Source organism: Atta cephalotes, assembly GCF_000143395.1.
Source record: "Atta cephalotes unplaced genomic scaffold scaffold00036, whole genome shotgun sequence".
NCBI lineage: Eukaryota > Metazoa > Arthropoda > Insecta > Hymenoptera > Formicidae > Atta > Atta cephalotes.
Window position 1 is genome coordinate 536,614 of NW_012130100.1, and position 13,656 is coordinate 550,269.

Consider the following 13,656-nt stretch of genomic DNA (forward strand, 5'->3'; position numbering starts at 1 on the left):
TGTGTGTGTGTAGTGTGTGTGTGTGTGTGTGTGTGTGTGTGTGTGTGTGTGTGTGTGTGTGTGTGTGTGTGTGTGTGTGTGTGTGTGTGTGTGTGTGTGTGTGTGTGTGTGTGTGTGTGTGTGTGTGTGTAAAACTTTCTTCTGCAGAGTATCTTTTTGTAATAAATCCCATCATACACTTTGTATATATATATTAGGAAGAAGATTTACTGACTCCACTGACTCCACTGACTCCTACAGCTTACAAATATTGGATGTCGAAATCGTCGTGAGATCGGTGTCTTTTGTGGAAATTGCAATTGGCGACAGGGTTAACATAACATACAGGATATAACATAATTTTGTCTCGTGAAATGCGGGCTTTCATCAAAAGACGCGCGGATATTGAGCGGTTCGTGCAATCAATCGCACTTTCATCATTGCCGATTCAAGATCTTGTGAAAGAAATCATAAAACTGCGATGTAAATGTGGTCAAATTAACATTGCGCGATACATGTCTGTATGAAGTCCATCAATCGTGCTTTTTATGTTCAAACTTGAATATTGCATCGAGAACGTATATTCTGAGCTGTATCAGTATACGTATCTCGTCAATGAAAAATTTATTTTGTAACACTTTTATGTGAAAATTGTATCATCGATAAATGTGATGCTGTAGATTTTTGCTCAAAATTTATAATAAAAAATCAAATATAGAGAATGAATTAATAATTTATGCTTTAAATAATATTGTAAACAGTGTGAAAAGTAAATGTACATTTTATTACTAGTTGGAAGCAGGTGTTTAAAATTTGATTTAATATTAACTAAATTAAATTAAATTAATGTTCCTGTTTATAGATATTGTAAGAACTATATATTGTAAAATTACGTTATATATATAAATGAATGCATATTTAAGTTATATATTTGAGTGTATAACATTATACGTTCCTTTTTCATTTTCGCAGTGCTATCATATTACTCACTCCGCCATCATCTTCGCGCTCGACGGTACTGCAACAGATGGTTACGACCATATTAAGTGTTTTCTCTATTTAAATCATTAAATAAAAAACGTACGATAAAATTTTTGCGTGTGAGAAGAAGATATAACGGAAGCAACAACGTGGCAGGAAAGATGACAAATAGAGGAAGAGAGATGGTAAGTATATGCAGTAAGTGTTTGCAAGTTTTTGTTACTGCATTTTTGAAGAGATTGGCGAGCGGCAGCGAGCGGCGGCAGCGGTGACGAAGAAAATACGGAACGCATAGCGGAATGTCATCGCGCATATCACGTTTCTGTAATCCATCGACCGGAGCCCTATGTTTATATAAACAGGGTCCTGGTTTTGACTGTTTATATAAACAGTCATATCGGCAACCAGGGACCTTCCCTGTGTCTACGAATACTCCCCCGTGTCATCCTCTGTGACCCCTTCAGAAGACCGCAATTAGAACCGCTACAGTATATTTACGGTATTCCTTAAAGACAGTCTCGGCTCTGTTAAACACAGAGAGCAATTGTTTTTTAAACTTATGTGCATGTACAGAAATGTCATAGGGCCTAACAACGACCCGTATTGAGCAACTGGGCTGAGTGTGATGGCGCGCCAACAGAGTGACGGAGCGACATTGCCTCATTTTCTAAGCTCTTATTTCCAAATGAATGCGTGTCCCATTATGTCCTTTTGAAGTAAGATCTGGAGCTACACTTTAAGTTATATTAAAAGAAAATCGAGACTGGCCTTTTAATCGCGCCGTCATTTTAAAAACTTAAAAACGGATAGAAATTGTCAAAAATGATCTGATTGAAAAAAAGAAAATATTTTCACATGAAAAAACATTCAATTTTTTATAAGAAAATGTTAGTATTTCATTTTCAAACTTGCCTTTCATACCTACTAACGACAAGCGTTACGACAAAAAATTCCAAAAATTGACGATCCTATAGTTCGATAACCTAAGAGTCTATTATTCGACATAAAGTCTTTATTCATCAAACTGTTCAAGTTTAAGCAATATGAATGAAATCCATGAAACTTCGCAAAATGGATGGTTGGCTTGGAATGCATCCGTGTGAAGTTGGCTCTCCATCTTTTGAGAAAATTAATTTTCTGTAGCTCATTCGATTGCACATCGTTTACACTTTGAATTTTCGTTTGCACACTTCTAGTAAGAAAGTTATTAAAAAAATAGTTTTGGGGGAGGCTAAATTTATATTAGCTTCTCCAACTTCGAGCAAAGTGGATCGAAAAGGTCTCAATCGATAGATTTTTGTTTGCACATTTCGAAACAAGTCGATTTTTCGTTTTACATATCTTTATTTTAAAAGTTATTAAAAAATGAGCGTTGGAAGGCCAACTACACACTACAATTCGTAAAAGTTCGTTTTCGTGGCTCGAATTTAATAAAATGGAGTTCAAAATACCACTAATCGATAGATTTTCGTTTGCACATTCCGAAACAATTCGATTTTTTGTTTGCACATCTTTACTTAAAAAGTTATTAACAATTAAAGAGAAAATTTTCGAGAAGGGTCCAAAGCAACAAATAGGTTCAAATCGCATCAATTATGCTCAAAATGGCATAAATTGATAGATTTTCGTTTGCACATTCCGAAACTAGTCCATTTTTCATTCGCACACTTTAAAATTCGTTTAAAAAGATGTTTGATATAAATTGTTCACTCGACAAAAATTACATTTTTCGGATAAATGTTATTGACAATTATGATTTCGACTTCGCTAGATAAATTCCAAACAGGAATATTACGTTTAAATTGACAGTAAATACACTTTGTGTATATAACTTTTAAACTATAAGTGTGCAAAAAAATCGAATTGTTTCAAAATGTGCAAACGAAAATCTATCGATTAGTACTATTTTGAACTCCTTTTTATTGAATTCGAGCCGATAACATAATTTTTAATGTGATGTGAAGTTGGCCCTTCAACACTCATTTGTTAATAACTTTTAAATTACAAGTGTACAAACGAAAAATCGACTTATTTCAAAATGTGCAAACAAAATCCTACCAATTCATGCCATTGAGCACAGTAATTGCGATTTGAACCTACAATATCTTTCACAGTTGATCTCTCTCAAAACTTTAATTATTAATAACTTTTAATTATAAGTATGCAAACGAAAATCTATCTATTGAGATCTTTTCGATCCAATTTACTCAAAGTTGAAAGACTAGTGTGAAATTAGCCTCCCCAAAATTGTTTTTTAAAAAACTTTTTAACTAAACGAAAATTCAAAATTTGCAAACATGTGCAAATGATGAGCAATAAAGCTCATTTTATAGCTCGAATTGGGCTATAAAAAATTAATTTTCTCAAAAGTCTGGAGGCCAACTTTATATGGATATGGAATGCCCTATATATAATATGCCTATACATAATTCATTGAATTATTTAAACTAGAAATCAATATATCATATTTAAAATAGAAATCAAAGGTTAAACGATCTAGCTAGATCTTAAATACTTGTATAATTCTTGTGTGAATTTATATACTACGTATGTAGTCCCCAGAAACGCGCGCCGAAATGATTTTTCGGTTTTGGAAACGCTAACTCTACTAAACTACCGCAGTATCACGAGTTAAATTGGCTAGCAATTTAACGAATTTTTTATGTTTATTCGCATTTTCGAAACGATCTTAATAATGTTGAATAACATATAAAATCTGTAAATCTATATTACTACTGTATTAAAATCTCTAAGGCTCGATAGTCTAAAAACTTAGGACGCTCGCACGGAATGCAAGAGATCCGGGTTCGACTCCCGGCCGAGATAATATTTTTCGCAATAAGAATTAATTACGGATTTTAATATGTTATTCAACATAATTAAGATCGTTTCAAAGATAAATACAAATACTTTTAAGCAGTGCGTACTCTTGGACAATCTTATTCTATATCTTTTATTATTTCTTTAATATTTTAAATTCTTAATAAAATCATTCTTATTAGATTAATATGTTTTAAATATTTACAAGGGGAACAAGGTGACGATGTCAGGGATTTTGATGCGCCTTTTACGGATTGTTTTTAAGCGAAGAAAAACTATACGTATCTACATTTTAGCCATTGACCCATAGTTTCGGAGAAATCGATTTTTTAAATAATTATTGTAATAATTTGAAAAATGTATTGTATATAAAAATATTATTATCGTTATAAATTTCATTTTATTTCATATGTTAAAGATAAAATTACATCTGGATGGATGATTCTAAATTTCGGATGATGATTTTGAACGCGGTAAGTAGACCACGTGCCAGTCGAAATGTTGCTCATTTCAATAAGCATTCGACTCACTCGTGCGCGCAGCAATTTTCCGAACTGAACAAATATTTCAATAAAATTTACCAGCATAGAATAAATGTTCATAATAAAATCGCATTTGCTAAGAGTGGAAAATGCAATTATTGTCGGGCAAGACAAAACATCTTTGTCACTCTTAAAACGAGATATAACTGATGGGCTGAAAATTTATGGTGAAATATTATATAAACTACAACTGGCTGAGAAAATAGAAAGCTCCAAGTTATTTGAAAGAGCAGAAATTATTGGAAAGGAAATTGCAGAATTTGTAACAGAAATAATTCGTAATTTTCATTTCGAAAAAAATGAAGAAAAAAAGACATTTTTGGCGCAAGAATGCATCACATAAGACATTAATTAGAATTAATGAGATTAATTCTAATATTTTATTACTAATTTATTACACTGATAATTGACAATTAATGAATTATTACTCAAAATAATAATTGCTTATTTGACATTACTTTATTTGAAATGTATTATATAAATTATTAATTTATTAATTTTAATTTTAATGTAATGAATATATTACAATGATTGATTAAAGAAATTAAAAATTAATTTCATTTATCAATAATTAGTAAAATATATTTTGTATTAATTATGAATAATTCCACTAATGCATATATTTTTGCAAATAGATTATTTGAACATACGGATTACATTGGCAATTATTTCGCTAATTCTAGTATTCTAATACAATTATGTATTCTAGTTACAATTACGTATTCTAGTTACAAATTACAATAATTGATATTTATACAGTGTTCAGATCATCATCCGAGATTCGAAAATCATCCACTCAGATGTAATTTTGTTCTTAACATTCGATAAAGTAAAATAAAATTTATAAAAATATTGTATTAATTACAAAACCCATTTGAAAAATCAATTTTTTCAAAACTATGAGCCGGACAAAACCCGACATCATTATCGGTGTTTTCCTTATTATCATTCAGAAAAGAATGATGACTAGGATTCTCGTGAATTTTACACATTACTCAAATATGAGTGATATGGCGGTCAAAATGTTAATTATACAATAGATTTCACAAAAATCTATTTCTTTCTTCGATTTGTATATATTCTCCAAATTTAGAATAGAATAACGTCACATTGTGTAAATGGTATAAGTTATAATATTAGTAATATTTAAATATGAGAAGTCTCACTTGACGATTAAAGTTAGACGTTGAACTAATATACGTATTCTTTAAATGAATTTATCTTAGAAATATAATTGTGTGCCATTACTGTTAGACTTTCAACGCAATCGAATTGTAATGTTAATAATGTCCCCAAATTCAATTACATACATCTTAAAAACCCATGAAGAACTTATTGTAAGAAATATTACTTCGACCGAGAGTCAAAGGATCTACAGCATTTCGTGCAAGCATCCTAATTTAGATCATTGAGGACTTAGCAATATTCTCGCAAAAACCTATATGTATAGAAAGTTACATACTGAAAGGCAAGTATATGTAAACAATAATAATATTGCAAATGAGATCATTCATGTGAGTACATCTTCTAAATACTATCAAACTTCCAATCGATTTGAAATATTAATAAATATCTCAAATATAATTACTTATTCTTAAAGACATCTTAAAAAGTTCTTTACAGATTTTTAAGATGTAATGAAATTTAGATAGATTATTAATATTTCTGATTAATTGCGTTGAAAGTTCAATAGTAACAGTGCAATCATATTTCTGAAACAAATTTATTTAAAGAATATGTATATGTATTAGGTCAATATCTATTTGACGAATAATACTTTTCGTATTTAGGAGATTCACATAAACGGTCTTATTTCCAATCTTATTATTGTTTATACACGCTTGTCTTTCAGTACATTCCTCTCTCTATATATATTGATTATTGCGAAGGATATTGTTAAAATGGTCTAAAGGCTTATGAAGTTCGCACGGAGTGTTAGAGATTCGGGTTCGAATCCCGGCCGAAATAATATTTCTTGCAATGAGTCATTTACAGGTTTTTAATATATATGTAATTAAATTTTAGGGCATTACTAACATTTCAGATAGATTACACTGAAAGTCCAATAGTAATGACGTGCAATCATTTCTTAAATTAAATCATTCAAGGAACATATATGTATTAGTTCAACATCTAACATTAACCATCAAGTGGAGCTTCTCGATTAGATGATGTACTCAAATAAACGGTCTTATTTCTAATCTTATTTGTAACAGTAATATTTATTACTACTTATATAATATTGTAGTATATAATATTAACACTTGTAATAATGTAATATTAGTGATATTTATTATCTTGCGAACGATTGCAACTATATATAGTAATGTGGATTAACTATTATATAACATTGATTCTTGTATTCAACTAATGTATTCACGTACTAGCATTGTGTCGTATATCAAAGCACAAAGATGCACTGCGTTGATGATAATATGCCAAAAAATAATAGGTCCATAGACATACTCCAGCGTTTGGCGACATTGCAATAACCTTTGATGCTTTGCCACACATATCCTCAACAGGTTCGAAAACTTCTCGGTCAGCGGAGGATTTATGAGTTTGAAAGTTATAGCTCTTATCGTCGAGGAAAATTGATAGACATAGAAGCCAAACATGCTGTCAACACTGGTCGCCGTTGCACAGCTGAGTATTACCATACTTGTCTCGTAAAACAGATGAAAATGATACAAAAAGTTCTCGGGAACTGTCCAGAAATATCCAAGTCCCTTAGTCAATGGCAATGTATAATTTGTTGTTAAATGAAAATGGAGAAGAAAATGGCGAATTATGATGATATACGAAGGCGCAAAATATATTAAGATCACTGCTGTCATAACGATGAAGTATGTATATGCCATTGTGTACATTGTGCGTAAAGGCGAAAACATTGTCATCCTGATTTTTCCATTTTGCATTAGTTCCTCCTCAAAAAGATCATTCAGCGTCAGGTGATAATTTATCAAAGAGCCACGATGTATCATGAAGCTTGTCACCTTAAAAAAATCAGAGAATCATATTTCTTCTCTTCGCAATAACAGAGATTTTTGACAGATAGAGGATTAATATTATAAATTATCAATTTTTAAATTTTAATTCAAAACTTCTTTCTTTTTATGAAAGATGAAACATTACTAAGGAATGATGTTTATTAAAATCATATTATACTTAGATTGAAGGAATGGCTTTTTAGATACACAATTAAATTAGACTGATGTAAATCTAAAAATATTTAATTTGAATCATCTCAATAAATAAATTCGATATTTAAGATAATTGTTAAAAATCAAAATTTTTTATAACGTTATGTTTAAGAACCTTACATAATTAGAGAAGTTTTCGATTCACTACGACTCGATACTACCTCGATACGATTGAATATCATCAATCATAGCGACCGGGTGCCTAGGAATTTTCTAGTCCTAAGCGCTATGAGTGGCTTGTATCCAACTGAAATGTGTCTAATCGGGTGCCACCCGCGCTTGCATCGCGGTCAGTCAGTCAAAGGTTTTAAAAAAGGAAGAAATTTTAAATAAGTGTTTTCTTGTTTTAATTGACATTTGAAGTATAAAAAGTACTAAATTTAAAAGTACTACATACAAAAGTACACAAGGGAGGCATTTGGAAGTAATTTATCAATAAAGTTTCTTTTTATTTTTCGATTAAAACGAGAAGAGATATCAAAAAATGACAAGAAAGTTTTTTTATTGCTGCTAAAATTTTTTACAAAATGAGTATTTAACGAGCTTTGTGCTATAAATACAACTGAAGATACAGCGGTTTGAAGATGAATGAATTTCTTGAACAAAAGGCAAAAATGGGCACTTTTTCAATTATTGCCTTTTACGTCATTTCGTGACGTAAAATGAATCGGAGAGTAAAAAGTGACATAAAATAATTTAAAGTAGACATCTTATCTGAAAAAATTGGACTGGATTTAACTCAATACGATTAATACTTCTAGAGATATCAAGCTTCAAAGTAGACACTTTTTTGACAAAATTCTTTTTCGAATATTTCTTTTTGAAATGTTTTTTGTTTTGTATATATAATGAATTTATATATAATGAATTAATAATTAATAAATTTGTAAAAATAAATTGAGCAAAAAGTAGTTGTATTTTGCAAATGTCATTAGGAAGATTATTTATATTTAGTGCTCTTTTCATTCCGTATCTGATATCATATTTTTTTCTGAACAGTTGGTTTTCAATATCTTAAACTGTCATCATTTATGTCAAAATCCATTCAGTTTTTATTTGGCGATATAAGTATGGAATAAAACAAGCAGTATTTTCGCAGTGTTTGATGCTTTACTATTTTCGCAAAGGGAAAATACACACATACACACACACACACACACACACGCGCGCGCGCGCGCGCGCGCGCATACGCACACGCACGCACGCACGTACGCACACACCACGGAGGGAGACTGAAACCTCTACATAGCGCGTCCCCAGGTGGCGGATTGGGGAGTGCCCGCTAGAAATAGAAAGTAGAAGGGAAATAAAATATTCCCGCGGATTAGGATAGGAGAAGGAATCTTGAATAATAAATTTCATATGGAGAGTCAAACAAAGATGAACCTTACAATACAGGAACCTCAGTACGATGCCAGGAGGTGAGCAAATGAGCCCCGTGGCGTCGTCAATCAATGATCGCAATGTATCAGTAATGGAGAACTTAGTCTTTGTGACATTTAATATTATAAGTAGGAGCATAACGGAAGATTTAAATAAAACAAAAACTTTAGAAAAACACATTAGAGAGAGAAATCAGATATTGACAAAACTAGGAGAATAAACCTCTAACTTGCTAAAATTTATAACACCTAAGCATAATATCCATGGCGACATTAAGAAGATAAATATCATGAACATCACATTCACAGGCTCATGAAAATGGAAGAGAAGATATACTCGGAGAAATGTGTATTATAGCAGACAAAATCACAGACGTTGCCAAAAGCCGATAGGTCCTTGAATAAATATCCTGTTATCCTAAGGCCCAGCAAAAGAAAATAAGAGGAAGGAGATTCTCGTCTTCAGGAGACTCGGAAGAAGGCGAGGAAGAAAGATGCATTAGAGAAAGAACCACTGAAACTATAACTAGCCCAAACAGAGTAAGAACAGAAAAATCTATTTTTTGTAAGTGGCACATTTGCTGCTTCCAGCAATGTGCTTGCTGGCTTCCAGGCTCTTCTTTCCACTGCTTAGGACGCAGTGGGCTTCTAGAGTGCACTTCTCCACTTTGTGGCCATCATTGTCGCACTTAATGTAACATTTTGATCTATCGACTAGTCAACAACGCCAAGGATAGAAGTGTATAGTGGCAGGCGATTTCAATGCTATGGACTGAAGAAGTAAAGTAATGGACAAGAGAGAGTTAAGCACTCCTGGAAATATTGTTCATACTGAATCTAACTTTTCTGAATGATGCCAAAATATCAACATTCGTCAGAGGAGGAGCAACGTCTACCACAGATTTCACCTTTGTTAATGATGGCCTTTCAAAGAGCGATATTCATTGGCAGATGATGCACAATGATCATCGTGTCATCATGTGGATGGTTGCGAGACGACAGAGAGCTGATCGACCTTTGAAAGGAAAATCAAGAGAGCCAGAGGCTGAAAAGCAAGTATGTTTGAGGATATGTTCTACCTGGCCATGGAGAAAGAGGATCTCAGAAAACATTCCGCGAGAATAAAGTCAACGAAGTGATGCGTAGAGTGGCCGAAACTTGTGACATTACCATGCCTAGAAGAAGAAATGAAAATCCACATATTCCGGTGTAGTGATGAAATGATGCAATAGCTAAAACTCGGAAAAAAGAAAAGCAATTTCACCAAGCGGCTGGTCCAGAGGCAAACCATCACATTTAAAACTGGAGGAGAAATACAGAGAAGCTCGCGCCAGACTCACTAAGGTAATTAAGCAGAGCAAGCGGCGGACTTGCTAGATGAAGTTGAGGAAGACCCAAGGAGCAGGCCATATAAGATGATCATAACATGGCTGAAAAACTGATCAAAACAGCAGCCTACCCTGATAAACTCAGAGAGATAGTGGAAACACTGTTTCAAGTATCAGATCAACAATAAAGAAGAGGAGATCATCTTCTATCACAAATGAGGAATTGCTCCAGGCTAAGAAGGTGGGAAACAAGAAGGCGCCAGGAATGGACAATATTCTGAATGTTGCCATTAAAACTGCTAAAACCACGAAGCACCTGAAATGTTTATGGACATGTACAATGCATGCCTCAGTGAGGGAATCTTTCCTAAGCATTGGAAGTGGTAGCAACTTTTGCCTGAGAGCAATAAATTATCAGACGATCTCTTCTATCTCTCTCTGTGAATATTAGATATAACAGGAAAATCCTGGAGCGGATTACCCATGACCGGATTGAAGCTATTGGAAATTCCCTAGTGGATAGCTTTAGAAAATCCAAATCAACATTAGAGGCGATCGATCGAGTGGTTTACAAGACAAGAGAAACCACAGCTGGCAAACGATGGAAGAGAGGATCCAAGAAATATTGCTTGATTTTGTTTCGAAGACCGAGGAGTACCAAAAGAAAAGCAGCAAGGATTTATCGGCTCAGTACCTTCAGGGTCTCCAGCATATTTCGCACAGTGTAGGAAGATGCTGTGTGTGTGTGAAACAGCTGGGATGATCCTTATTCATATTCTTGCTGAAGAGTGAAAAATACTATACGTGAAGAGAATCATGCCACCGGAAAAAGCTTCGAGAAAAGCAGAGAATAAGATTAGAAAGCTGGTTACACTGGTAGAGTGGGATGCATCCATGAAAGGGGATGAACACATCGTCTAATTCCTATAGATTGATGGGTAAACCGCAATCACGGGGAAATCAACTTCTATTTGACTCAGGAATTCTCGGGTTCACACGATTGTTTTAGAGCATATCTTCACAGACTTGGACACGAAGACCTACTTGCCCAAACGGGTGTGAAGTGTCAAAAGATGCCGAGCACTTTTTTAGTGCTCGCGCTTTTCAACGAAGCGAGAGAAGCTGGCTAAAACACTAGGGGAGTTCCAAGAAAGTGGCTGAGAATCTGGTACAATTCATGCTGACCTCGAAAGAAAGCTGGAATGCCGTCAGTAACAGTAATCTTCGCTACAACGATATTGAGGAAGCTATGACGAGCAGAAGAGGAAGAGGAGCAGAAGAGGAAGAGATTAGTGGCAGCAAAAAGCTTCCCCTTCAAAAAAAGTGAATAGGTGAAAAGAGAAGAACAGCTACGGCCACACTCGTAAAGTAATTCTTCGCGGCGATCCCACAGGAGAAAAAGTCAATGACGAACAAAAATTAAGATTTTTAGCTGATATGAGTTCACATAATTATTATCTTTGTATGAGATCGAGTCTGGCGGAATAGCTTGCCACTCCCTATAATACGTAAAAAGCATTTTCTCCTTCTGACCAAAAAAAAAATACTGCAGATTCACGCTTCCTTTATTAAGTTAAGTTATGGTTAAGTTTAACTCTGGCAAAAACATGTATACTTGTCTCTTGTTTACTAATTAATAAGTTTGCGATTAATGATCACAACCTAACCAATCGCGTTTCATAATATACAACTCTTTGGTAAATAGCTCATAGTAATTAGTTTATAGAAATAAATAAGATAAATTAAAAATACAACATTATTCAAGAGTACAAAATTTTGATCATATTATAAGAGTACAAATTCTTATAATACGTTAAAATGATAATAGTTACAAATATAGCTACAACTGCCTTAATATATTGTAATATTAAATATTTTTTTATTCAATAATAAATTAGAATTATTGTTAATATGATTGCATCAATTTCAAATTATTATAGAACCATAAGATCTTGTACTTACTCCCACCGCTTTCGAAATATCGTATGTGGTCTGGTCCCGAATTATAAGAATTACCATAAATTCCTTAACTCAAAAATCGATGTTTGTATTGTTCGTCAGAAACAGTTGTTATAGCGTCCCTTCAAACTCATATTCCGGAAAATAAGATAAAAGGTATATTCAACTCATCTTCCACGCGGATGCGAGATAAAATATCTGCTCTAACATTCTTCATCCTTCTTATTTTCTCTTTCTTTAAACTAATCCACTCATATGTCCGGAACTTGGATGTAATATTATACTCTATCAAGATAACGCTAGACTTCTTTAGCAATCCGGCAAAAATTACTGCAGCTTGGCTGGAATATCTTACCTTCTCCTCGGTATTCACCTGACCTGGCACTATCAGATTACCATCTATTCAGATCTCTGCAGAATTTTTTTAATGGAAAAAATTTACTTCTTTGGAGGCATGCAAGAAGAACCTTGAGGAATTTTCCGCTCAGAAAACTAGTAAATTCTGGGAAGACGGAACTTTCAAATTGCCTGAAAGATGATGAAAGATTATGGAACAAAACGATATATCGTTCATTAAAGGTAATTTTTAATATGAATTGTCTTTGAATTTCACCTAAAAATATGAAATTATATTTTACTCAATCCAATACGAAACAAAAAAAAACACTTCAAATGACAATATTTGAAAAAAGATGAATTTGTCAAAAAAATGCTTAACTTGGAGCTCGATATTTCTAGAAGTACTAATAATATTGAATTAAACTTAGGCTCATTTTTTTAGTAAGATGTCTATTTTAAATTAATTATCTTATGTTACTTTTTATTCTCTGATACATTCAAAACGACATAGAAGGCAATAACTGACAAAATGTTCATCTTTGTCGTTTGTTCAAGAAATTTCATTCATCTTCAAACGTTGTATCTTCGGTTCTGTTCATAATACAAAGCTCGTTAGGTATTTATTTTATAGAAAATTTTAGCAGCAATAAAAAGTTCTATTGTCATTTTCGTTATCTCTTCTCATTTTATCGAAAAATAAAAAAAAGCTTTATTGCTAAATTACTTCCAAGTGCCTCCCTTAACGTTGTAACACTTTTAAATTTTGTCTTTTTATATCTTAAACTGTCGATTAAAACAAGAAATCACCTGTTTATTATAATTTCTTCCTTTTTTGCTGCCATTTTTAGCTCTGATGACTGACCTAGGAGTTCTACAAAGCACGTATTCTGAGATTCGAAGAGCAAAGGAAGAGGAAATGCATCGGTAGGCAAAAAGTCTGTGGGGAAGGAGAGACGCGAGGTTCACCATGTTTGCTATTTCTTCCTTTCATCCATTGCATTTTTTTCCAATTATTTGCCTTTCTCTCTTTCATTCATTTTAGTAGTATGTTACTTTCTCTCTTCCTTCCTCTTCCCCCTCTCTCTCTCTCTCTCTCTCTCTTTCTTCTTTTTTATCTACTTCG

At 33.1% G+C, this 13,656-nt stretch overlaps 1 protein-coding gene across 1 annotated transcript in view; it reads right to left on the bottom strand.

The window, feature by feature from the left end:
- LOC105621698 (odorant receptor 49a-like) overlaps nt 1-13,656 on the bottom strand; it is a 159,632-nt gene that overhangs the window by 84,828 nt on the left and 61,148 nt on the right. The window contains exon 2 of the mRNA XM_012203162.1: nt 6,707-7,318. Within this exon, the coding sequence (XP_012058552.1) occupies nt 6,707-7,318 (612 nt within the window). The remainder of the gene's footprint in view (nt 1-6,706; nt 7,319-13,656) is intronic.